At 36.5% G+C, this 25,360-nt stretch overlaps 1 protein-coding gene across 4 annotated transcripts; it reads left to right on the plus strand.

Annotated features, from left to right (window-relative positions):
* The first annotated feature begins 27 nt into the window (after positions 1-27).
* Positions 28-24,537, plus strand: PPWD1 (peptidylprolyl isomerase domain and WD repeat containing 1). 4 transcript variants are annotated; one of them, XM_025388623.1, is made up of 12 exons: positions 88-295; positions 567-615; positions 4,544-4,646; positions 6,664-6,764; positions 6,909-7,029; positions 9,120-9,567; positions 13,719-13,909; positions 16,167-16,356; positions 19,722-19,903; positions 21,980-22,061; positions 22,956-23,138; positions 24,236-24,537. In XM_025388623.1, exons 1-12 carry the CDS (start codon positions 227-229, stop codon positions 24,377-24,379), a joined length of 1,863 nt encoding a protein of 620 aa, XP_025244408.1. In that variant the 5' UTR covers positions 88-226; the 3' UTR covers positions 24,380-24,537. The 4 variants fall into 4 exon arrangements, with proteins under 4 accessions (XP_025244409.1, XP_025244410.1, XP_025244407.1 ...); XM_025388624.1 differs by lacking the exon at positions 567-615 and having other exon boundaries at positions 28-295; positions 6,664-6,689; positions 7,007-7,029; XM_025388622.1 differs by lacking the exon at positions 567-615 and having other exon boundaries at positions 32-295.
* The last annotated feature ends 823 nt before the right edge of the window (positions 24,538-25,360 follow it).

Here is a 25,360-nt window from a genome sequence, read left to right on the forward strand (position 1 = left end):
AATCCCGAAGCTCGCTCGGACGCTAACAGAAGACTGCGCCGCTGCTTTGGGATTGGTTGCCGTGTTGTGTGTCGCGCTTTTTCTGGCGACGCGAACAACATGGCGGCGGAAAGTGGTAGCGATTTTCAGCAGAGACGGAGAAGGCGTCGGGACCCGGAGGAATCGGAAAAAACAGAACTCAGCGAAAGAGAGCTGGCAGTAGCAGTGGCGGTGTCCCAGGAGAACGATGAGGAGAACGAAGAGCGCTGGGTTGGGCCTTTACCTGTGGAGGCAACACTGGCCAAGAAGAGGAAAGGTAGCTGCAGACATAGTACCGGACGAATTGGAGTGCTGCATTCGCCGAGTGGGAGGGTTGAGTTCAAGCCAGATCCGAAGAGGGATGGTGTGTGGAGTTTTGTGCCCTCAGAACAGAGGGCCGTCCTCTCACTTCTAGCCACTCCATACTTGCATGTCTTAACGAAATAGTGATTTAAGCGTAGTACAACGTGTTGATTTGTTATGATAGATGCTAAAACTAACATTTTCCTATATTTACGTGTTTGGCTTCTCTCATTTACTCCCCACAGCAGCCACATGAAGTTGGAATTTTGAACTCTTATTTAGATATGGAAAAGGGTACTAGTTCTCTTTAAAGCTTTAGTTCAGGCGTGGTGTTAATGCGTTAATGTTGGGGCGCGAGAGGAAGGCGGTGCTTGTTTCGAATCATGGTAGGTAAAGATAATTTCAACTCTGACACTTCCACTAATAAATTTTCGTATCTAGGGAAAGTCACGTAAGCTTCCTAGATCACAGATTTGTTTTCATCCAAAACCCGAAGTCTGTGGTTTTGAAATCATACTCTTGGTACGATGGGCTGAAGCATTTTGTCACTAACGAGGAATAATCACAAATTATTATCAAATAAAAGGGTAGGAAAAGGAGTAGATTAAGTTTTCTTTGTTGTTTTCTTGTCTTGTTTTTCTGTGAAATGTTTTCCTTAAGTATTTAGGACATTTTAAATGTGGTGTAAGCTCAAATCATACTTTAGCACTTTCCCTTAAAACTCTTCAATGATTTCTCATTATTTTCTCCTTTTTTTTTTTTTGTTTTTTGAGGTGGAGTCTCTTTGTGTCGCCCAGGCTGGAGTGCAGTGACGCTATCTCGGCTCACCGCAACCTCCGCCTCCCGGGTTCAAGCGATTCTCCTGCCTCCTGAGTAGCTGGGACGACAGTCGCACGCCCCTACGCCCCAGCTAATTTTTGTATTTTTAGTAGAGACGGGTTTTCACCATGCTGGCCAGGACGGTCTTGATCTCTTGACCTCTTGATCTGCTCTCCTCGGCCTCTCGAAGTGCTGGGATTACAGGCGTGGGCCACCGGCGCCCGGCTCATTATTTTCATTAAAGCCCAAACTCCCTCACATGGTATATAAAGCCCTTTATGATGTGATCTCTCCTTACCTTCTTAGTGCGTCTTCCATTATCCTCCTCTTCCAACCCCTTACTTTGTACTCCAGCCATTCTAAAATCACTCGAGAATGGGTCATGTACTCTTTTTCCTCTGGATTCCTACCCAGATATGGTGTCTCTACCGGGAATAATTTCCCTCACCCCTTCCACTGAACTGACTTTTGGTCAACCTTTAGCACTTAGCTATCATCTTCTCTGGGAAGCCTGTGACTTCTCCAATCTGGACTGGATTTCTAAAGTACTTTGATCATAATTCTGAGGTAGTTATCTATCAACACTGAATTTATAGGTAGCCTTCAAATTTTATGTATACAAATTTTGAAGAAGCTGTTTTTTTGAACCTTGTATATCAACACCCTTACAGTGCATTATCATTTTTACTTCCTGGTCCTCTTATTAAATGTTTCCATGCTAACCATTTCATTTATGGCACTTGCCGCATTTTCTACTTACATATTTATTCATGTGATTGATGAATGTTTCTCTACACTACTAGGACTGTAAGCAAGTAACCAGGATCCCGCCTTTTTTGTTCATTGCTTGGTGTACAGTGTTTTGCCTAAGTATTTATTTAATGAATGAATATTAAAGCGTTTATGCTGGTCTTTAACTATTTTGTTGCATATGAATATTTTTGCAAGTTCTCCTTTAATTAAACGAGTAAGGAGAAGTGTAAAAATCCAGAAATATCGAAATGCTGATATTAGTGTTACCAGACAAGTGACTTATAAACTTAATATAACTGAGACATATAAATTAGTAGGTGTGAAAATCTTTAATCAGTTGTTTATTGTTTTAAGACAGCCGATAGTTGGCCGGGTGCGGTGGCTGACGCCTGTAGTCCTAGCACTTTGGGAGGCTGAGGCGGGCAGATCATCAGGTCAGGAGTTCGAGACCAGCCTGACCAACATGGTGAAACCCCGTCTCTTCTAAAAATACAAAAAAATTAGCTGGGCGTGGTGGCGCACGCCTATAATCCCAGCTATTCAGGAGGCTGAGGCAGGAGAATCGCTTGAACCCGGGAGGCAGAGGTTGCAGTGAGCCGAGATTGCTCCACTGTACTTCAGCATGGGCAAGAGAGCAAGACTCCGTCTCAAAAAAAAAAAAGACTGCCAATAGTGTATTCAGTTTGAAGAAAAAAATGGAAACTAAAAAACATACATGGAATGTGACAAAAATATTTAAAATTTTGTCTAAATGGACAAGTGTTTAACAATTTCAGCTTTCTAGAAATGGAGTCACCCCCTTTAACATGTTCTTTGGACTTTGGACTGTTGTATATATTTTCAGAAAGACATGATTATATGACACTGAACTTTAAACTGCCTCTTCAGGACAGGAACTGTGTTTTACTCTTCTTTATGCCCATGTGACTTAGAACACATTTTGTTCTTAATAAGTATTTGTCCACAAATGAACTATCACACAGAAAAAGGAATCTGAATCAGATAGGATTAACTTTATCTACATATTACAGAAAAACCCAAAATAACAATGATGTTGAAGAGATAGTGCTTTACTTCTTTTATGTGTAGAAGTACCAAGACAGGCAGTCCAGGATTGGTGTGGAGGCTCCAGAAGTTCCTAGGCTCTCCCCAGCTTTCTGCCCTAACATAACGAAGGTACAGCCCTCATCTTTATTTCTCTGAATGATTAAGATTACAGCAGTCATATCGCAGTTCCAAGGTATAGGATTGAGGAAAGCAAGAAGGGCACATTTTTTCAAGACTTCCTGTGACAAAACATTTCCACTTTACTCATTAGCATATGGTTAAACCTCACTCCAGGGGAAAGTGAGAAAGGTCATGTTATAGCTGGACATCAGTATGCCCATATATAAATGGGGGTTCTGTTCCCAAAAATGAAGGGAAAAGTAGTTTATCAGACACAAGCCTGAAACAGCTCATCATGTTTAATTTAGCAACTTTTAGACACGTTTGGCCATCGTTGGGTTATTTTATTTGGGATACATATAATTCTCCCCTCCCCTACCCTCCTTCTCTGCTTCCTTCCCTTCCTTTTCTTCCTCCCTCTCTCCCTCCCTCCCTTCCTCTTTCTTTCCCTCCCTTCTTCTTTCCTTCCTTCCTTCCCTCCCTCATTCCCTCCGTCCCTTCCTTTCTTTTTTTTTTTTTTGCTAGTAAAATTGTTCATACCTCATATAGTAAATCAGTATTTCCTGACATTCCTCAGATTACTACTCTTTCAGGTGGATTTTTTCCAGGTTTTGCCCTTGGAAAAAATTTGAGATACATTCAACTGGATACCCCCTAGGATGTTCTCAGGCGTAAATATCTAAGAATTGTACCATGTTTAAATGTTTCAAACACAGTGTCAGTAACTTCAAAGAGAATCAGTGCTTTAAATATTAACTGAGACAAATTACAGATGGCCACTGGACTCTTTTAAGTTAGCACTAAATTATATCTGCAATGTCAGGAAGATGGTTGTGATATTTTCATGAAACTTTTTAAGTTTTTTTTCTCTTTTCTTTTTTTTTTTTTTTGAGAGTCTCGCTCTGTCGCCCAGGCTGGAGTGCAGGGGCAGGATCTCAGCTCACTGCAAGCTCCGCCCCCTGGGTTGACACCATTCTCCTGCCTCAGCCTCCCATGTAGCTGGGACTATAGGCGCCCGCCACCATGCCTGGCTAATTTTTTTTTTTTTTTTGTATTTTTAGTAGCGACGGGGTTTCACCGCGTTGGCCAGGATGGTCTCGATCTCCTGACCTCATGATCCGCCCGTCTCGGCCTCCCAAAGTGCTGGGATTACAGGCGTGAGCCACTGCGCCCGTCCTTTTCTTTTTAATAGAACATTCACATTAAGCCAGAACCACTCATTTCTTAAGTCCTGGGGACAGTTAGCATGTATATAATACCTGGGAACCTCTTGTAACTCACTAAATCATGGTGCTCTTCAGTGCTCTGAAATAATAGACGTTAAAACTGACATAAAATACTGGATTTTTTAATTGTGAATTGAGAAAAATTAAAATCTAGGAGAAAATACTAAGTAGAGTGTAGACAATTTTAAATAAAATACAAGATAGTATTTGGTTTATTTGTTAAAAATATATTTTATACTTTACTTTTTTTTCTTCAGTCTTAGAGTTTGAAAGAGTCTATCTTGATAATCTCCCCAGTGCATCCATGTATGAGCGCAGTTACATGCATAGAGATGTTATCACCCATGTGGTATGCACCAAGTAAGTCTATCACATTTTTTTACTTTGTTCTGAGAAGTTTATTTAAAAAAAAAAAAAAAAAAAAGCTTCAATTTTGAGGTAGATTTATAGAGGTAATTTTAAAATTTTATAGATTTTTGTTTAATTTCATTAGTTCTGAAATAAAGTCCTACATGTTCTTTCCTATATCATACAAATAATGAATTCTCTAAGACAGAACTCCTTAGTTTATATGTATGTCTTTGGAGATAAATGCCAAGAGGGGAATGAACCAGGTAGTGTCTGAGCTTCCCTGAAGAAGAGGGTACATTAGTTAAGATACGAATAATTGGTACCTGGCCTCTTTGGTACTAGTGGAGAAAATGTGGGCTAAGATACCCTAAGAATAGCAAAGGACCTTCAAAACAGATGAGTAGGATCTTGGAAAAAGGATAATAATAGTACAGGTTGAGCACCCAAAATCTAAAATGCTCCAAAATCCAATACTTTTTGAGTGCTGACATGATGCTCAAAGGAAATGCTCTTTGGAGCGTTTGAGATTTTCTGATTAGGGATGTTCAACCAGCAAGTATAATGTAAATATTCTAAAATCTGAAAAATTGAAACTCCAAAACAATTCTGGTCTGATGCATTTTGGATAAGGGATACTCAAACTGTAGTAATATTATACCATTTGTTGAGCTCATAATATGTCCCAGGTACTGTGCTAAGGCTTTTTCTTTTTTTATCTGTCAAGTTAAGGCTTTTTCATAAATTTTTTTATTTATCATAAGAATAATCTTGTGAGTTAGTACATGCTCTTCATTTTAGAGATGAGGAAACTGAAGTTTAGAGAGGTTAAATAGCATATTAGGCTGCTATTTAAAAGGCAAGGGTTAAATCCTAGAAGACTTTATTTCTTGTACGGGTTTTGAACCTGTGAGCAGGAGAGTAACATCAGATTTATTTTTATTAAAGGACCACCCTGGCTGTGGTGAGATGAATGGATTCAAACAGGTCAAGAATGGATACAGGGAGAGAAGTTAGGAAGCTGATATAGAAATCTGGATGAGATATGGTGGCTTGGATGATACTAGCAGTGACTATGGGAAGTACATGGATTACTTTATGCTTTTGTAGATCAGTCTATTCTTGATGGCTTGAAGACAAATTTAATTTCATATATAAATCTAAATAAAATATTTATATTTCATGAAAAATAGGATAATTCTGACCAAATATTAGCACCTTTTCTAGTCTCAAGTTCTCAGTGTGTTGAACAACATATAGATACTAGCATTGCTGTCGCTCTCTTCTCAAATATTTTTGTTTTGTTTTTTTAACCCACGGCAATGGACGGTAATACAGAGAATATACGTTTTTTGGTTAGGTAGATTGAAAGCCACTCTAGCTATATGGACCTGAGGCAAGTACATTTAACATTTTAAAACTATTTCTTACTTATAAAATGATGATAAAAATACATAGAGTTGCTGTAAAATTACTAAGGTAATATGTACAAAGTACCTGACATATACTGGGTTTCCATAAATGATTTCTATTTTTACATACCTAATAGGAGAGATCCTTCTGTACAAAATCTTTTTGATACTTAAGTAACCAAAATACTTTGTATAGGATATAAAACAAACTTTTGTTGAATTTTGTTGTATGTGAAAGTAGTATGTTTAGATTTACTTATCAGCTACTGACAAATAGTTTATTTTCTTGTGAAAAGACTGTCTATAGGGTAATTTTAGCAATAAGGAATCCAAAGTATAGTGATTCTTAGTGAGATTTTTATTTTAATTTCAAATTTTATTTCAATTCTGATCCTAGCTCTTGAGATTAAACTAAGTGCAGCTGTAACTGTTTTGATATCCAGAAAGGAGCTTCAAAATTTACAGTGTTCTGTAATATAGTGGTCTGCTTAAAGAAAGGTTTTTTTTAAAAAACCCATTATGCAAAAGTCAGATTCTTAGTGAATGATTGCTTTGGGAATACTGAGTGATTCATAGATCTGTTTTAGAAATTAACTTTTAACATTTCATATATGCAGAACAGATTTTATTATTACTGCCAGTCATGATGGACATGTCAAGTTCTGGAAAAAAATAGAAGAGGGAATTGAATTTGTTAAACATTTTCGTAGTCACCTGGGTAAGAATTTCACCTCATTTTCTTGTAGCTCTTTTCTAAACTGTACTAATTAAAGTTTAAATTTTTTAAAATTTTTTCTTTGAATCATGCACATTTATTTTATTGGTATTTACTAGAATGTTTTAATTTCATTTATTGAAATAGGAGTTATTGAGAGTATTGCAGTTAGCTCTGAGGGAGCATTGTTCTGTTCTGTGGGTGATGATAAAGCAATGAAGGTGTTTGATGTAGTGAACTTTGACATGATCAACATGCTGAAACTTGGGTGAGTCTTTTAAAAAGTATATATATTTTAACTTATTGAAGTAATTTGTAAATCAGACTTTATCATTTAATAGGTTATTTCTAAATAGTATATTACCAGATCTTTAAAAAAAAATGTGCCTTTGGGTTTTTCTTGGGAAAGTTAGATACAGTGAACCCTTATAATGTTTGGAAGCATCTGCTCTGGTTTGTTATCAATCACAGAAATTTCTAAACAGCATCATAACAAGGATTCCTTATATGCAAATTGACATTACTTAGTAATATTACTGGAGCTCCGTCATATCTAATTACTGGTACTTACGGTTAACTTCCTTGCTTTACTTATCTCAGTAATATAGAATTGAGTTCCTATAAGGTTTATTTACATTTTTGGAATTAAAGCTATTTATTGGTGATGTTAAACTTTGGAATATATTGATACTAAAACTATGGTTAGATTGTACAGTATTAGGACTGATACTTTGTTTTAAGCATGTCTTTTTTAAGATAACATATTGAATTTATACACATCTAAATAAATGTCAGCTTGAAAGTCATAACAGTGTCAGAAAGTTTTGGGACTTGCCTTAGTCTGCTTGGATGCCATAACAAAAAAAAAAAAACCATAGACTAGGTGACTTAAATACAGAAATCTGTTTTCTCACAGTTCTGGAGGCTCGAAAGTCCAAGATCAAGGTTCCATCAGGGTTTGATTTCTGATGAGGGCTGTCTTTCTTGCTTCTCCCTATGTTCTCACATGGCTGGAGGAAGAAGGAAGGAAGAGGAAAGAGGGAAAGGGAGATCTTTTTTTCTTCTTGTAAGGCCACAAGCCCATCAGATGAGCTCATTAACCTTAATTACCTCCTGAAGACCCTGTCTCTAGAAATTCCAACTGATGGAATTCCAACTGTGGGCTGAATTATGTCCACAATTCAAATAATTTCAAATCTTAGAATTTCCTTCAAAATCAGTTTATGACTTTATGAGCCACTGAAGGAAATCAGTCTCATTATTTATGGTTAGAATGGCACAAACATAGTTACCTGTCTTGATCATCTGTCTTACTCCCCAGGTTTGTTTCCTCAAAGCTTTTCATTCACAAATATTGAACGTTTGCCCTTTGAGAATACTTGGAAGAGTATATTTCAGACTTTGATAGAAATTCTTAAAGAAGAGGTCCAGAAGGTTTTGAGCATCAGCACCATGGTTAGAATAATAGTGTCATTGCCATGTATACATATGTAACAAACCTGCATGTTGTACGCATGTACCCTACAACTTAAATTTTAAAAAAAATTTAAAAAAACAGAAAGAAGGCCAATATGGGTCGAGCAGAGTAAGCAAGAGGACAAGAATATGTGAGGTTGACAGGAGTCAGATCTTGCAGGACTTTGTACCCAAGATAAAGAAATTAGATTTTATTTTTTAAGTATAATAAAGAAATACTGGAAGGTTTAAAAAAAAAAAAGAATAATAGTTTCGCTTCCCAGAATCACTACCTTGAAGGAAACAACATTCATTTTTGAGTGTTTTAGTACAATTGATTAAATCAGTCTGAATTATTTTATGCCTTATTCATCAGGTAGAATGTTTAAAGCTTAGAGTTTTAATATCAAGATTTAGTTAGTAATGAGAGTGTTTTAGGACAGTATTTTTATTTGAAGTATTGCCATAATAAAATATTTGATTTTAAATATTTCAAGAAAGGATTTATAAAGTATACTATTACATGCTAACCTATTTTAAAGTAAGTATACATAGACTGTTGTAGAGAGATCCAAAAAGCAATGTCCCAGAAGGTCTTAGGGTCCAGATGTGATTAAGTTTCCTTATCTGCCCAAGAGAAATAAATGTGCTGCTATATGCAGTTCTCTTCTTGTGTTTTGACAGATTCTCAGAATTATCATTATATTGATGAGGTCAGAAAGACAAAAAAAAGTAACTATTCTTAGCTGTTCCTCCCCATTCTGTGTCTCTGCTACTTTTGAGCAGGGAATCCAAAACTGTCTAAATCACTGGCCAAGACATTTTGGTAGTGGGATAGGGAGGGATTCTTGCTTGTTGTGCTGACCTTTTTTTTCCCCCCCTTTCAATTCTTTACGATTTTAGCTATTTTCCTGGACAGTGTGAGTGGATCTATTGCCCAGGGGATGCAATTTCTTCAGTTGCTGCTTCTGAAAAGAGTACGGGAAAAATTTTCATTTATGATGGCCGAGGAGATAACCAGCCACTTCATATTTTTGACAAACTCCATACATCACCTCTTACTCAGATACGGCTAAACCCAGTTTTCAAAGCAGTAGTGTCTTCTGACAAATCTGGGATGATTGAATACTGGACTGGGCCTCCTCATGAATATAAATTCCCCAAAAATGTGAACTGGGAATATAAAACTGACACTGATTTATATGAATTTGCCAAGTGTAAGGCTTATCCAACCAGCATATGTTTTTCACCGGATGGGAAGAAAATAGCTACTATTGGTTCTGATAGAAAAGTTAGAATTTTCAGGTTTTTAACTGGAAAACTCATGAGAGTCTTTGATGAATCACTAAGCGTAAGTGTAATTTAAATTTAACCATACTTTTCTAAAAATGCTTTATTTTATGCCTTTTCTTGAAAGATCTTTTTTCTACACATAGACATTTAGGTAGACAGTTATTTTTTTTCTTAGCACATTAAAGATATTCAACTGTTTCTATCTTGTAGTGTTGCTCTTTGAAACTCTCTTCTCTAGGGGTTTATGATGTGCGTTTTCCAAGTCAGTTTTGTCTTATTTTTGTGGTTATTTTGTTTTTTACAATTTTGTTTTGTTTGCAAGCTATTCTCTTAAGATCCTCAAAACTCATTCTAGGACCCCTTCTCACTATTCACTCCTGTCCATATGACTACTTCTAAATTTACTTCTCTAGCCTTCTATTACAAGCAAACCTGGTGCTATCTCTTTCTTTTCCTGTCTTCGTAAATGGTGCCAGTATCCATCTAGTTGCTCAAACCAGAAATCTAAGAGTTATCCTTAACTCTTTTACCCTTCTATGCCAATTTTGCTTTCTAAATATAAATACACCAATTTCTTTTCAGCACAGCTGTCACCATAGTTCATGCTCTTTTGCCTGATCTATTGCATGGCCTACTACCTGTATTTATTCTGGCTTCTTCCTAATATCCACTCTGCACCCAGGGCCATCTTTTAAAAGCATATATCTGGTTATGTCATTCCTTTGCCTAGAACTTTTCAGTTAATTCCTTCAGTTCTTGGGATCAAGACCAGAGTCATGGCTTACCATGATGTGAAACCATAAGTCACTGTTCTCCCTGCCTCTTATTCTGCCATTTGGGCCTTCTTTTTATTTCTTGAACATGCGTCCCACCACAGGACCTTTTTATAAGTTGTTTCCTCCACTTGGAGTGAGGCCCTCCCTCCCTCCTCATATTCCTCCGTTACCTATTGAACTGGTACTTCAAATTTCAAATGAAGACTCACTTCCCCTGGGAGGCTTTGACTGTTCATCCTGTCTTGCATAGTTTGGGTTATTTTTGTTTTGTTTTCTTTTTCTTAATTATTTTCTGAGATAAGAGTCGCACTCAAGTGCAGTGGCATGATCCAGCTCATTGCAGCCTCCGCCCTCTGTTCAAGCGATTCTTCTGTCTTAGCTTCCCAAGTAGCTGGGACTACAGGCGCGTGCCACCACGCCCAGCTAATTTTTTTTTTTTTTTTCAGTAGAGATGGGTTTCACCATGTTAGCCAGGCTGGTCTTGAACTCCTGGCCTCAAGTGATCTGCCTGCCTTGGCTTCCCAAAGTGCTGGGATTACAGACGTGAGCCACTGTGCCAAGCCAGCAGAGGTTTTTTTTAATGTGACTATAGCTCACTCTTTCTTTTAGAGCATTTGATATGGTCATATTATTTGATTAATGTGTATCACCTCCAGTAGACTAAGCCCTGTGTGATGATTTAGCTCATGATTCTAACTCCAACAGTAAAAACATTACCTCACACAGAGTTATTCAAATATCTTGAAAGAGTGACTCTAGCCATCACTTGTTAGACTGCTAACAAGAATTTGTTACAGCATGTAGTTGTGGAATAAGAGTTTTTAATCCATGCAATTCAATGGTTTTTGTGATTGCAACTATTGCTATCAAGTGGTTCTCTGAATCCGAGGCTATCCGGATTGAACCTTTGTTGCAGTGTTTACTATATGACATTGTCAATTCTTTTGTCCTTGGCAGTGACCAATTTGCATTGGATTCCCTGCTGTAACTTCTTCATAAATTGTCAACTCTTCCTAGTGGCCCTTTTGAGTTGGTAGCACGTGGTAATAAATGAGTTGGTTGTCTGTCTGTCTGTCTGAAGTAATATAATTCCAGACAAATGTGAAGATCTGTTTGCCAGCCAAATTATCCTCATGACACATTTTCTTGTTGGAAGAAGAGAGCTTTCCACTCTGCTTTTAAGGAGAAACATTTATTGGTAATACTTTCTTTAATGGTGGCAGATAACTAAATATAACTTGCAATTTAAATAAAATTTTAAAACTCTATTAACTTGCAGCTCGTCCAAGATCCCTTAGGCAAAGGAATATTCAGAATCTAGTCTCTGGACACACGTTTCTTAACACACATACTCTGAGCTGCTCAGTTCACTCTATTTGCTCATTGTTGTCTTCAACATTTGTTTAAATGATTGGCCTGAGGTGACAAGAAGTCAGTAGTAGAACTTAAGACAGAAGTGGAGATTCAGAATGAGAGCTTGCCAAAAAAGCCAACGATCAGTTAAATTACTTACAGTGCTAGTGACTAGTAAATGACTGGAGTCTCAAGGAGGTGGTAGTGGAGGAGGGTAGTTTCTAACCAATCAGAATCCTACTTTAACAGAAAAGCAATTGAATGGGATGGTGTGAGTTATCTTTTAGTATTTATTAACCAGGGTCACTGTATATGGCTGTTCAGTTGGCGTATCACATAAGCCCTGCTGTGAAGTCTAGAACACTCTAAAAAGATTCTGATCAGATACTTACCAGGTTGGATAACATTTATGGAATACTTACATATGGACAGATGACCACTTACAGACCTTATGCCTTAAAAACTGAGTCTTCTCTCCAGCAGAAATGATCATTGGCCCTTCCCTACAAAATGTGTAGTCCAGCATCCTAGGCTATTCCTGGCACATAAATAAGCAGCGTAATATGTATCAGTCTCTCTGTCTTTGAGACTAGAGACAAAAAAACCTAACAACTAGGCTTTCTAACTGTTCTGTAAGACCTTGACCTTGTGCTTATACCCTAACACACGTACCTCTTTTTGATTCTTTGAGTTTTGTATATTGTTCTAACCTTATCTAGAAAACACAAGATTTTGGTTGATGTAATCAGGAAATAAGGATAGAATTAGATGGGACAGAAGTCTGGCTTATTTTCATCTACAATGGAGAGCTATTTTTGAATGCTGCTGTTTGATGCCCAGATTGTGTAGAAAACAATATAAAGATCATTATCTTCTTCTGGAAGGTTCATAATATGTTCATACAGTTAGAGATGTGATGCCTATCTTGAAATTTGTGTAATATCAAAAGTAAACCAATTTTCCAAACTCTAAAGGACACTCATAGAAATAGTCATGTCTACTAAACCACATGTACCTAATGGTAATCTCACTGCCCTGTGTCAAAATAACTTGAAACATTTTCTGAAATATCATGAATTTGTTATAAATTAGTGAGATGAATTCATTCAGCAAAAATTGAGAGCTTGTTATATGTCAGGCACATAACCTTGCACAAGGACCTCATAGTCTATAGCTGCATTATCCAATATAAATAGTTACTAGCCATGTGTCTACTGAGCTCTTGAGAGATGGCTAGTCCAAACTGAGATATGCTGAAAGTGTAAATACAAGGTTTCAAAGACTTAATATTTTTTTAAAAGAATGTAATCTATCCCAATTTTTTATATTGTTAATGTTGAGATGATATTCTGGATATTTTGAGTTTAATCAAACATTAAAATGAAATTCATCGGTTTCTTTTATTTAATGTAACTACTAGACACTTTAAAATTACATATATGGCTTGCATTATATTTCATTGGAAAGTGCTACTCTGTGACTTTTAAAAGGCAGCAGATGTATTCTGTAGAGAAACCAGTAGTTATATTAACCAACTGGGTTTTGTTTTAAATTAGAAGAACCAGTTACCATTTTGAAATACGATTTTTTTTTTTTTTTTTTTTTTGAGACGGAGTTTCACTCTGTCACCCAGGCCGGGGTGCAGTGGCGCGATTTCGGATCACTGCAGCGTCCGTCTCCTAGGTTCAAGCGATTCTCTTGCTCCAGCCTCCCGAGTAGCTGGGATTACAGGCACACATCACCATGCCCGGCTAAGTTTTTACATTTTTAGTAGGGATGGGGTTTCACCATGTTGGCCAGGCTGTTCTTGAAATGACCTCAGGTGATCCACCTGCCTTGGCCTCCCAAAGTGCTGGGATTAGAGGCATAAGCCACCACGGCCTGAAATACTATTTTTTAGTGATTGCACTTACTAATGTCTATTTCATACTGTTTAGAATCCCTCTTAAGAAGTACAAACGGTTAGTGGCTCTTAATATGTATTCTGCTTCTATTTAAATTCTCATTGCATATATAGATAGATGGGTTGATACAGATATAGGTGTATAGAGATTTTGTTACTAAATGGTTTATTTCTTAGATGTTTACTGAACTGCAACAGATGAGGCAGCAGTTACCAGACATGGAATTTGGCCGACGAATGGCTGTAGAACGTGAGTTGGAGAAGGTTGATGCTGTAAGATTAATTAATATAGTTTTTGATGAAACTGGACACTTCGTGCTATATGGAACAATGCTGGGCATTAAAGTTATAAATGTAGAGACAAACCGGTAAGCTTTAATATGAGGTATTTTTTATAAAAATGTGTTTGTGGGGGACCGTTTCCTCCATCATGGGAACAGTGGGAGTATTGTTTGTTCCAAGACAAGTGGAATGGCCCCAAATATCTAAACTTAACCAAATGTTTTGACTGGATTTTTCTGTGGTCTGTTGGTTGTTTATATTCTTATGTAGAAGTTTCCACTCATGTTTGTAAAAGAAATGGAAAGAAGATATGCATAGTTTCAAGTTGTTGTGTGTTTTTTTTAACAAGTTTGTCTGTCTTTTGCTTATTGATTTAAATTAGCCTGGTTCATGTTAAATGTTGCCAAAGATTTTAACCACAGAATTCAGCATTACATCCTGCTAGACATAAAATCAAAAGTTAAAAATGCATGAAACCACAGTAAGCCTTTTTTGTGAAAACAGTCCATTTGGTCTTAGTACAGAATAGCTACAGATACTCTCACTGAATGTAAATGAACAGAACTTAATATTTTAAGGAGAAAAAAATGTGCTGTACATTTCCATGTATAAACATATTTATATTGTAGTTCTTGGCAATACAAAATCTTTGAAGTTTTGCAGAACAGTTAACAGACATGGAATTTTAATAAGAATAGGTTAAAACTGTATAAACAAATGACTGATTATTTTTAATAGACCTTACTTTTTTGAACAGTTTTAGGTTCACAGCAAAATTAAGAGGAAGATACAGAGATTTCCCATGTACCCTCTGCCCGAACACATACATAGCCTCCCCGTTATCAACATCCCCCACCAGAGTGGTACATTTGTTACCATTGATGAACCTACGTTGACACATCATTATCACCCAGAGTCCATAGTTTACATTAGGGTTCACCCTTGGTGTTGTATATTCTATAGGTTTGGAGAAATGTATATAAAAGTATCCACCATTATACTATCATACAGAGTAGTTTTACTGCCTTCAAAATCCTCTGCTCTGACTGTTCAACCACTGATCTTTTCACCATCTCCATAGTTTTGCCTCTTCCAGAATGTGACATAGCTAGAATCATATAGTATATAGTCTGTCCAGATTGGCTTCTTTCAGTAATATGCATTTAAGGTTCTTCCATGCCTTTCCACAGCTTGATAGCTCATTTCTTTTTAGCACTGAATAATACTCCATTGTCTGGATGTACCCAGTTTATCCATTCACCTACTTATAGACATCTTGGTTGCTTCCGAGTTTTGGCAGATATGTGTAAAAGCTGCTATAAACATCTGCATACAAGTGTTTGTGTAGTCATTTCAGCTCCTTTTGGTAAATATCAAGGAGCACAATTGTTGGATCATATGATAACGGAATGTTTAGTTTTGTAAGAAACAGCCAAACTGCCTTTAGAAGTGGCTGTACTCTTTTGCATTCCCACCAGCAATGAATGAGTGTTCCTGTCACTCCACATCTGTGCCACCATTTGGTAGTCAGTGTTCCAGATTTGGGCCATTTTAATAGATGTGTAGTGGTATCTTGTTTTAGTATGGATTTCCCTGGCAACATATGAGGTGGAATATCTTTTCATATGCTTATTTACCATCTGTATATCTCTTTGATGAAGTATATGTGAAGGTCCTTGGGACATTTTGTAATTGGGTTGTGTTCTTAATGTGTTTTAAGAGTTCTTTGTATGTATAGATTTTTTTTTTAAGAGTTCTTTATATATTTTGGATAACAGTCCTTTATGAGCTGTTCTCCTAGTCTGTGACTTTTCATTCCCTTGATTGGTTTTGTTGTTGTTATTTTTTATTGAGACAGAGTCTTGTTCTGTCACCCAGGCTGGAGTGCAGTGGCACGATCTCGGCTTACTACAACCTCTGCTTCCTGAGTTCAAGCAATTCTCGTGTCTCAGCCTCCCTAGTAGTTGGGATTACAGGTGCCTAACACCATGCCTGGCCAATTTCTTGTATTTTTAATGGAGACGGGGTTTCACCACGTTGGCCAGGCTAGTCTCAAACTCCTGACCTCAAGTGATCTGCTTGCCTCGGCCTCCCAAAGTGCTGGGATTACAGGTGTGAGCCATCATGCCTGGCCTCATTTCTATTTTTTAACCTGAAAATTATAGCTGCCTACCAGTTTCAATTGATAGCTTTTGGGGGGTAGAGAAACACTTTTTAAAAACTTCCACAAGTTATGTTGTACTTAGATAAGATAGTTGATTCCCAGCTTTTATCTGTAAAGTTGTTGTAATTGGAATTAACTTCGGTTATTTTGTTGTATAAAAAACATTGTTATATTTTTAGGTGTGTGCGGATTTTAGGCAAACAAGAAAATATTAGAGTGATGCAATTGGCTTTGTTCCAGGGGATAGCCAAAAAGCATCGTGCTGCAACTACTATAGAGATGAAAGCTTCTGAAAATCCTGTTCTTCAGAATATTCAAGCTGACCCAACAATAGTCTGTACATCATTCAAAAAGAATAGATTTTATATGGTATGTATAAGTACTAGGAGATTAGACCATAATGTTCCTTCTAGTTTGGTTTGACTTTTCTTTGTTTGTACCTTCAACTGAAGAGAATGTTGGCACTAACAGCAGACTTCCTAAACAACTAGAATACAATCTTATATTAATATTGTAGAATTTTAAACTAGGAGTTGATTTTAAGTATTTCTGTACTGTTTTCCATCATGTTTTGAACATTTTTCAACCTCGCTTCCACAACTGTTTGTGTTGTTTAAGATGGTAGGAAGTTAGTGGTTATAGTCATAATTACATCCAAAATAGTTTCACTGTGGGATTTTAAAATTTCTTTTTAGTTTTATTTTTTAGCCTTTACTCTTGAAATTTATCTCCCCCAAATTAGCACAGCTTCCTTCAAATGTATTTCCTTTTTTACCTTTTGACTTTTATTTTAATGGTGCTGCCTTGGAATTATATATTCCTGTGGAATTTTTTTTTTTCTCTGAAGAACTAAAAATACTTTGCATGTTAACTAAGACTGAGATAGTTAAAATCAAACTACTACGCCATATAGCACAATTTTATTTGTTCATCCAAGCAGGAAAATCAGAAGTATAGAGATCTCTGCCCTTGCATTCTATCCTTCACATTGCAATCAGAGAACTTTTTAAAACCCAAACGTGACTCTTATTTTCTGCCTAATGCCCTTCAATGGTGCCCCAGCTATCTATGCTGGCTGGCCCTCCTCACTTTTATAGCTTTATCTTTCTTCATTTTTCATTCATTTGCTACAGCAACCATACTGAACTTATTCACAGTAGTTGAGTGTGCTTTTTAAACTCTGGGCCTTTGCACAGGCTATTCATTCTGCCAGCCATACACTTCTCTCCAACTCCTAACTCATTCTTCAAGTCTCAGTTTGGAAGCCCCCGTTTTTTTTGTTTTTTTTCTTTTGGAGATGGTATCTTGTTCTGTTGCCCAGGCTGGAGTGCAGTGACGTGACTTTGGCTCACTGCAGCCTCTGCCTCCTGGGTTCCAGCGATTCGCCTGCCTCAGCCTCCTGGGTAGCTGGGATTACAGGTGCATGCCACTACACCCAGCTAATTTTTGTATTTTCAGTAGTGACAGGGTTTCACCATGTTGGCCAGGCTGTTCTTGAACTCTTGACCTCTGGTGATCCACCTGACTCAGCCTCCGTAAGTGCTGGAATTACGGGCGTGAGCCACCGTACCCAGCCTAGAAGCCCTTTTTAACATTAAGTCTGAGTTAGGTGTGCCTGCTTATGTTTCTCCTTTGCTTCCCCGTCATATGATGTGTCACACTTTTTGTGTGAACATCGATTATTTCTTTTGTCTCTGACGCTGTGCTCTTCTTCTGAAGATAAAATCCATAAATACAGGCACTATGTCTTCTTCACTGTTAAATCCAGAAAGTTAAGAAAATGACTAACACATTATAATATATTCATTCATTCCTCCAAAATATTGTAAACTGTTGTAATGCTATTAAGGTTAACAGCATTTGATAAATGTATGAAGTAGCAGTTTCTCTACCTCAACAAACCTTCCAACTAAATGGGTAAATTCTTTTAAGATGAGAATTTAATTTACAACTTTCAAAATCGTTACTAAAAATTTATTAGTATATGAAAGAAAAAAATTAATCGTTTTTACCTGTAATTTAACTTTGTTATGAAGTAAAAATTACCCATAAAAGATAATTCTTGGCCAGGAATGGTGACTTACCCTGTAAATCCAGCACTTTGGGAGGCCAAAGCAGGCAAATCACTTGAGCCCAGGACCAAGAGCTGCCTGGGCTACATAGCAAGATCTCATCTCTACAAAAAATTTAAGAAGCTAACCAGGCACGGTGGTGTGCACATGTGGTCTCAGCTATGCTGGAAGCTGAGGTGGTAGGATCTCTTGAGCCGAGGAATTCGAGGTTGCAGGGAGCTATGATCACACCACTACACTTCAGCCTGGGTGACAGAGCAAGACCCTATTGCTAAACAAAAAGAGGCAAAAAAAGATACTTCTTGATATACACAAAAAACATATATACTAATTTTCCATCCACTTTATTCAAAAAACTTTGTTGTATTTTTTCTTTTCCAAGTTTACTTGTATGTTGATTAAAATGTATATATTCATTATAAAGTTTGAAAAAATAGAGAAACAAAATGGTCATTCACTGTAGCTTTATACAGCTAATATTGTTATGAATTTTCTTTGAGTCTTACTAGTACATATTCTTAAGCAAAACTGAAATGGTATGCATATATATGAATTTTGTGTCCCATTTTTCAGATCCAACATCATGAAATAAAAGTATAATTTTACAAATCCATATATGAGCTAAATCATAACTTAAAAAAAAATCATATAAACAAATAGTACAACAGACATGCCATTCTTTTGAAAACTAGAGAATAGGATGTTAAGGTGATAGCATCCTAACTTGGTTGTTTATTTGGAATCTATCCAAGCAGATCAAGGAATGACATTAGGCAAGATGGAGGCGCTAGCTTTACGTTCCCATAATTAAGTTGACATCAGATAGAGGTTGCTCAGGAGAGAGCATTTCTACTTAAAGTAAAATAAACAGGCCTTGAGAAGTCCAGAGTTTGAACAACTGAAAGGTTTTTCTCAATTCTTCCTAGACCCCGAGGATCTGAGATGTCTACAACTTCACTGAAAATTTTCATTCTTTCTCCTATGCTTCAGGGTTTAGATAGGTCAGGTGGGACTGCGGGAAAAAAAAATTAAGGATCCATTACTGATTCATTTTTGTGAATCCTTTTTCTACCTAGCATGAGGTCCTGCTCATAGTAGTAATAACAACTGTTAATATGTATATAGTACCCTCTATGTATTAGGTAGTGTTCTCCAAGGACTTAATATCTATTTGTTTAATCTTCACAACTACCTTCATTGCAAGGTAGGTACTGTTATCATCATATATGAATGACGGAAGAAATGAATTCACATCCCCAAAGTTGCAGAATTGGAATTCAAATCCAAACAATCTAAATAATGAAGTGAGCAATAAACAGGTGGCACGTTAGGCCTTACTAGAAGGCATAAGTTGAGAGCTACCACAAATGAAACAATTACTCTTGTTAAATGTTTGCCCAAGAAAATTTCTACCCAAAAGAAATTAAATTCCATTTGAAATCAATGTGTTCAGTATGTTATGTGGATCATTTTCATATTATACAATGTAAAAATAATTTAATTGCCTGACACATCCTGTGATGGGAAATGATTCCTGAAATAAGGATTCTGATGTGAATTCTTACATTTCTTAAGTACTTAATTAGAAATTCTATTGTTCATAAAATTTTTACCAGATGAAAACTTTAATTTGTTCACTCACTTTTTACTTTCCTCCTCGAGTTTACCAAACGAGAACCAGAAGATACAAAAAGTGCAGATTCTGATCGAGATGTTTTTAATGAGAAACCTTCTAAAGAAGAAGTCATGGCAGCTACTCAAGCTGAAGGACCTAAACGAGTTTCGGATAGTGCCATTATCCACACCAGCATGGGAGATATTCACACCAAACTTTTTCCTGTTGAGTATGTATAACTGTTTGTATTGGCTTACGTAATTAAGAATGTAAATGTGTATATCTGAAGAAACCATGCAACTTAAAATTCCCGTTACTTTGACTTAAGGAATTTTGAAGAAATGTTTGATAAAAAACATCTATTCCTGATCTTTCTGATAAGTGTTATGGTAGAAAATGAAAAATTTTTATACATATATACTTCATAGGTTCATTACGAAGACAAAATATATTGGCTATGAAAGTGCTGAGTGTAAACTGTAAAGTGATATACAAATGTGTTAACAGCACATCTCTAACAGCACAAACTCTAGGTTTTATGGATTGCTTTGCTTTCCTCTCAAAGCAAATCCTTAAGAGAAGGATAATTATGTTTCCTTACGAACAGTTGCTAGATACCTATCTCTTTATAGTTTCAATAGCTCTGTGTTTTAAAAGTGAACTATAAGCTGGGTGCAGTGGCACGCACTTGTAATCCCAGCTATTCAGGAGGTTGAGACAGGAAGATCAGTGGAGGCCAGCAGTTTGAGACTAGCCCAAGCAATATGGCAAGATCCTGTCTCCTAAAAATTTTTTTTTTTTATTAGCTGGGCATGGTGGCATGCACCTATATTCCTGACTCTGCTAGAGGCTGAGGTCAAAAGATGTCTTGAGCCCAGGAGTTTGAGGCTGCAATTAGCTATGGTCACACCACTGCACTCCAACCTGGGCAACAGAGTGAGACTCTGTTTCTACAAAAACAAATTACAACCAAAACCGTAAGGACTTCAATTGAAAAAAAGGTGAACGGTTTTCTGGACAGTTTAAAAGATTTTAAAATTAACATACAATGTCAAATACAGTAGAGTATTTCGGGCCATTCTTGACCCAAAAAATGACATCTTTTACAACACTTTTACTTAAAAGTTATTAATATTTTGAATATGAATGTTTTGTACCATATCTTGGTACTCAACAAATAACTAGGCAGTTCTCAAATCTTGGACACTCAGTTTAAGTGCTCAAAACCCATGTGCTCTTCGGCCTTGTTTGCTGATGTACTTGGGTACAAGATTCTCTTGGTTCATCCATTTCCAGCTCTTAGAAGTATTACATGGTAATGGACCATATGAAATAATTGCATAATATCAGTTAATATTATTGAGAAAGCTTCATACTCTGAGTGAGACTGTCATTTAAAGTTGAATGAATTTAGATGTCATTTCTATGATTAAGGTTTTGGCCAAGAATATGTCGTTGTAAGAAAATGACCTTTCCCAGGAACTTAACCTGTACTACTACATGCAGACCTATAATACTATATGGAGTAAACTAACTTAAGATGTTGGGCCAGGTGCAGTGACTCAGGCCTGTAATCCCAGCACTTTAGGAGGCTGAGGCAGGAGGATCTCTTGAGCCCAGAAGGTCAAGATCAGCCTAGGCAATATAGTGAGACCCTATCTCTTAAGAAAAAACATATTTTTAAGGTGTTGTGGCTGTATTGTTTTTTTTCTTTTCTTTTCTTTTCTTTTTTTTTTGAGATGGAGTCTCGCTTTGTCGCCCAGGCTGGAGTACAGTGGCGCGATCTCGGCTCACTGCAAGCTCCGTTTCCTGGGTTCACGCCATTCTCCTGCCTCAGCCTCCCAAGTAGCTGGGACTACAGGCGCCCGCCACCACGCCCAGCTAATTTTTTGTATTTTTAATAGAGATGGGGTTTTCACTGTGTTAGTCAGGATGATCTGGATCTCCTGACTTCATGATCCGCCCATCTCGGCCTCCCAAAGTGCTGGGATTACAGGCGTGAGCCACCGCACCTGGCCAGCTGTATTTTTTTTAACTGCTAAATGACCTTGAAATCTTAGTACTGTCAAACTCAAATATTAGTTAAGCAGTCATGTTCTAAAGATAACGAAGTTAAACAATAAGAATATACTACTTACATACCCCTCCATGCTTGTCCTGAGATTAGAGGTTATAAAAAAAAAAAAAAAACTGTCCTTCTGAAACATTCAGAAGACATAGAACATCATTAGGAAGCAGAACTGCAAAGAAAACTGTTTTAAGATGCTCTGAATAGGTTTCATATTGGTAATATATGTCTTAATAGGTGCCCTAAGACAGTGGAAAACTTCTGTGTTCACAGCAGAAATGGTTATTATAATGGGCATACATTTCACCGTATAATTAAGGTAAGTTACACAAATTTCATGTGATTTAAGAAATACTATATTATTACATAGCAAGAGATTTAAGTGCAAGGAATCTTCTCTCATGCTTACCAGTTTAGTGGAAAGGAACAGGAAAAATATACTATGGAAGCCAAAGGAGGAGTGGATGGTCATAAATATCAACATCTAGAATCAACAGGAATAGTGGCATGATTACCTGTTTAGAAACACTGAAGCAATATTTTGTCAGCAGCTAAAGGGTAAGATAATGAATAAAGGGTCATGCTGAGATAACATCAGTAACCTAGGTAACATGTTTGTAGTGGCTAGATAGGGTCTAGATCTAGAAGATACGATTTTTCAATCATAGAGGAGCCACAGTGCCATCTGATCTGTGAGAACCTGTAATATACCAGAGGAGGAGAGAGAACTCAGCCCCTGGATTTTGTTGAGCAGCTTTCCATAAAGTGGATGGGACAGTGATACAGTGCTTGGTTTCTGGCAGGTCAGAAATGGCAGGATGGAAAGTCAGATCTCAGGGTCCTAAAGGAATTAGTGAAAAGGCTTTCCAGGAAATCCAGAGTATTTCAGGAAAGGGAGAGGGAGAAGAGGAGGGCAATTATATAAACCATAAAATAACATACAGATCCTAAAATTTATAGTATTAACTGGCTTTATTTAGGTTATTGGGAAAGATAGAACATGTCTATAAATGAGAAGAGGACCTTTCAATCAAGGTGGTGGTTGAGCAATGGAAGTACATCATCCAAATTTAAGTGTAAGGGTTTAATCAAATCACTTTATAGTGACAGTTAATATTACACTGAATACATAGCACTCTTGGCAGAAATAAAACTTCAAAGTATACGTATATAGAAAAGGACAGTGTAATGTTTTTGTGTACTTTCTGTTAAGGGCTTCATGATTCAGACAGGAGATCCAACAGGTACTGGTATGGGAGGAGAAAGCATATGGGGAGGAGAATTTGAAGATGAATTTCATTCAACATTACGACATGACAGACCATACACACTCAGCATGGCTAACGCGGGATCAAATACTAATGGATCCCAGTTTTTCATAACAGTAGTACCAACAGTAAGTACAATATCATTGTTTATAAACTAGAGATTGATAGGTTATGATGTAAGAGAGTGAACTCAGTAGAAGAGCTGCATTATTCTGTATTTTCTGCATTATTTATATCATCTACAGAATACAAATATGAAAATGATTGAGAAGAAAATATAAAATTATGTGACTAATCAGTTTAGACTTGGTAAAACAAAACTTCCACTGTAGTAAGAAATACAATGGACTACAATTCAAGATACTTGAGTTTCAATGTCAACTTTGCCTCTACTTGATGATGTAACCTAAAATCAATTATTTCACCTCTGTGGGCCTATTTCCTCATCTTCAGAATACAAGGATTAGAGTATATGAATTCACAATTTTGAGACAATTTCCCCCACATTTTAGTATCTCTGAAATCAGAATACAACTCATAATCAATTACATTTTAGATTTGATGAAATACAGTTTAAGGTAACCTCGCTCTATTGCTATGCAGTAACACAAAATTATAAAAATTACCTACTTTTTGTTTTAGAATTAAGCACTAAGTGATGAAGAAAGGAAAAATATTTATAACTACCATCTGCCAGGCACATAGTTTCACGTAGTATTCACAGTACTTCTAGTATCGGTATCCCCAGTTTTCAATAATAGATGAAGAAACAGACATGATTAACTTGCCAAAAGGTCAAGTAGCCAAGCTAGCATTTGAACTCCCATCTGTCTAATGCCAAAGTATGTGCTGCTTAAACTATTTCAAACTGCTTCTGAATAGACTGTTCAGGTAAGAGTGCTCCAGAGACCTTTTAAATTCTTAGCCACAATTCTGTAAGCCATGTGAAGTAACTTACCTTTAGGGAAGATCTTCCATTTCCCTTTGGTCTGAAAGATGCAGATATTTAATTAAATATTATACTATGCTTCTATTTTTTTTTAAATACACTGGAAGTAACTTTTAAAAGCTGCTACATTTTTATTGCTAAGAAATTATTGTACTTCTTTTTAAATATATGCTAAAGGGGAGCCCACACTTAAATTCTCTTTAATTTGCTCAACCGGAGGATATAATTTAAAGAAATTGGGGTTTACCAAGATTTTCCATTTGTCCTCCAACACAGCCTTGGCTTGATAATAAGCACACAGTATTTGGACGAGTGACTAAAGGAATGGAAGTTGTACAGAGGATCTCCAACGTCAAAGTCAATCCCAAAACAGATAAGCCCTATGAGGATGTCAGCATCATAAATATTACTGTCAAGTAAAATAAGATGTGTTTTAATGTACTTGCAAATAAAAATGCAATATTAAACAGATTATTTTACATTAGGGAGCTTAGGACTTGCTGAATATACAGATCATGTTTCAAAGATACAATATTATATTTTTGTATTTTTTATTAAAGGCTATTTTTTAAAAATTACCTTTGACTTTTCTTGCAATATTTCTAATCCTGGGAGGTGATAAATTGAAATGGACTAAACTCAGGCAAACAGCACTCATTATAGGTAATTGCTAATGAGCCTCAAATTAAATATTAAATAATTACGACACTCTCCCCCACCCCCTTTCCACATGGTTTTCTTTTCACTGTCAACCACAATCCACAAATAGGTGAGCACAATACAGTGAGATCTTTTCAGACATCAAGACCACATTCACATAACTTTTATTATAGTATACTGCTATAATTATTCTATTTTATTGTTGTTAATCTCTTACTGTGCCTAATTTATAAATTAAACCTTATCATAGATATATATATAGGAAAAAACAATATATATGGGGTTTAGTATCATCTGAAGTTTCAGGCATCCACTGGAGGTCTTAGAAGGTATCCTGTGCAATGACAACCCTATTAAATGACGACAGTGGTACACACCTGTGCTTTACTTTTTGAATACATGCCAGATACTCTGCATGTTTAGAGGAGTGCAGATCCCTCCTCCAAGAAAAAATACTAGGATCTGATATTATATGTCATTTCCTTTGTTTTGCAAGGTTTTAATGCCAAATATTTTAGTCTTTTGATAATTGTTTAATAAGTAGTGGTAAGTAAAGCCTCAATAAACAAGAAGTTACTTTGGTTAAAGTGTTATATTCCTTAATAATTATGAAATATTCTTTCAAATGAAAGATTCAGAATAAGTGAATACCCGAGTCCTTGGTTTATTGTATGCACGTTGATTATTATTTCAGATTATTTTTCTAACATAGGTAAAGAGTTTTTTCTGTCCTCAAGTTAT

The sequence above is a fragment of the Theropithecus gelada genome, chromosome 6, assembly GCF_003255815.1.
Source record: "Theropithecus gelada isolate Dixy chromosome 6, Tgel_1.0, whole genome shotgun sequence".
Taxonomy (NCBI): Eukaryota; Metazoa; Chordata; class Mammalia; order Primates; family Cercopithecidae; genus Theropithecus; species Theropithecus gelada.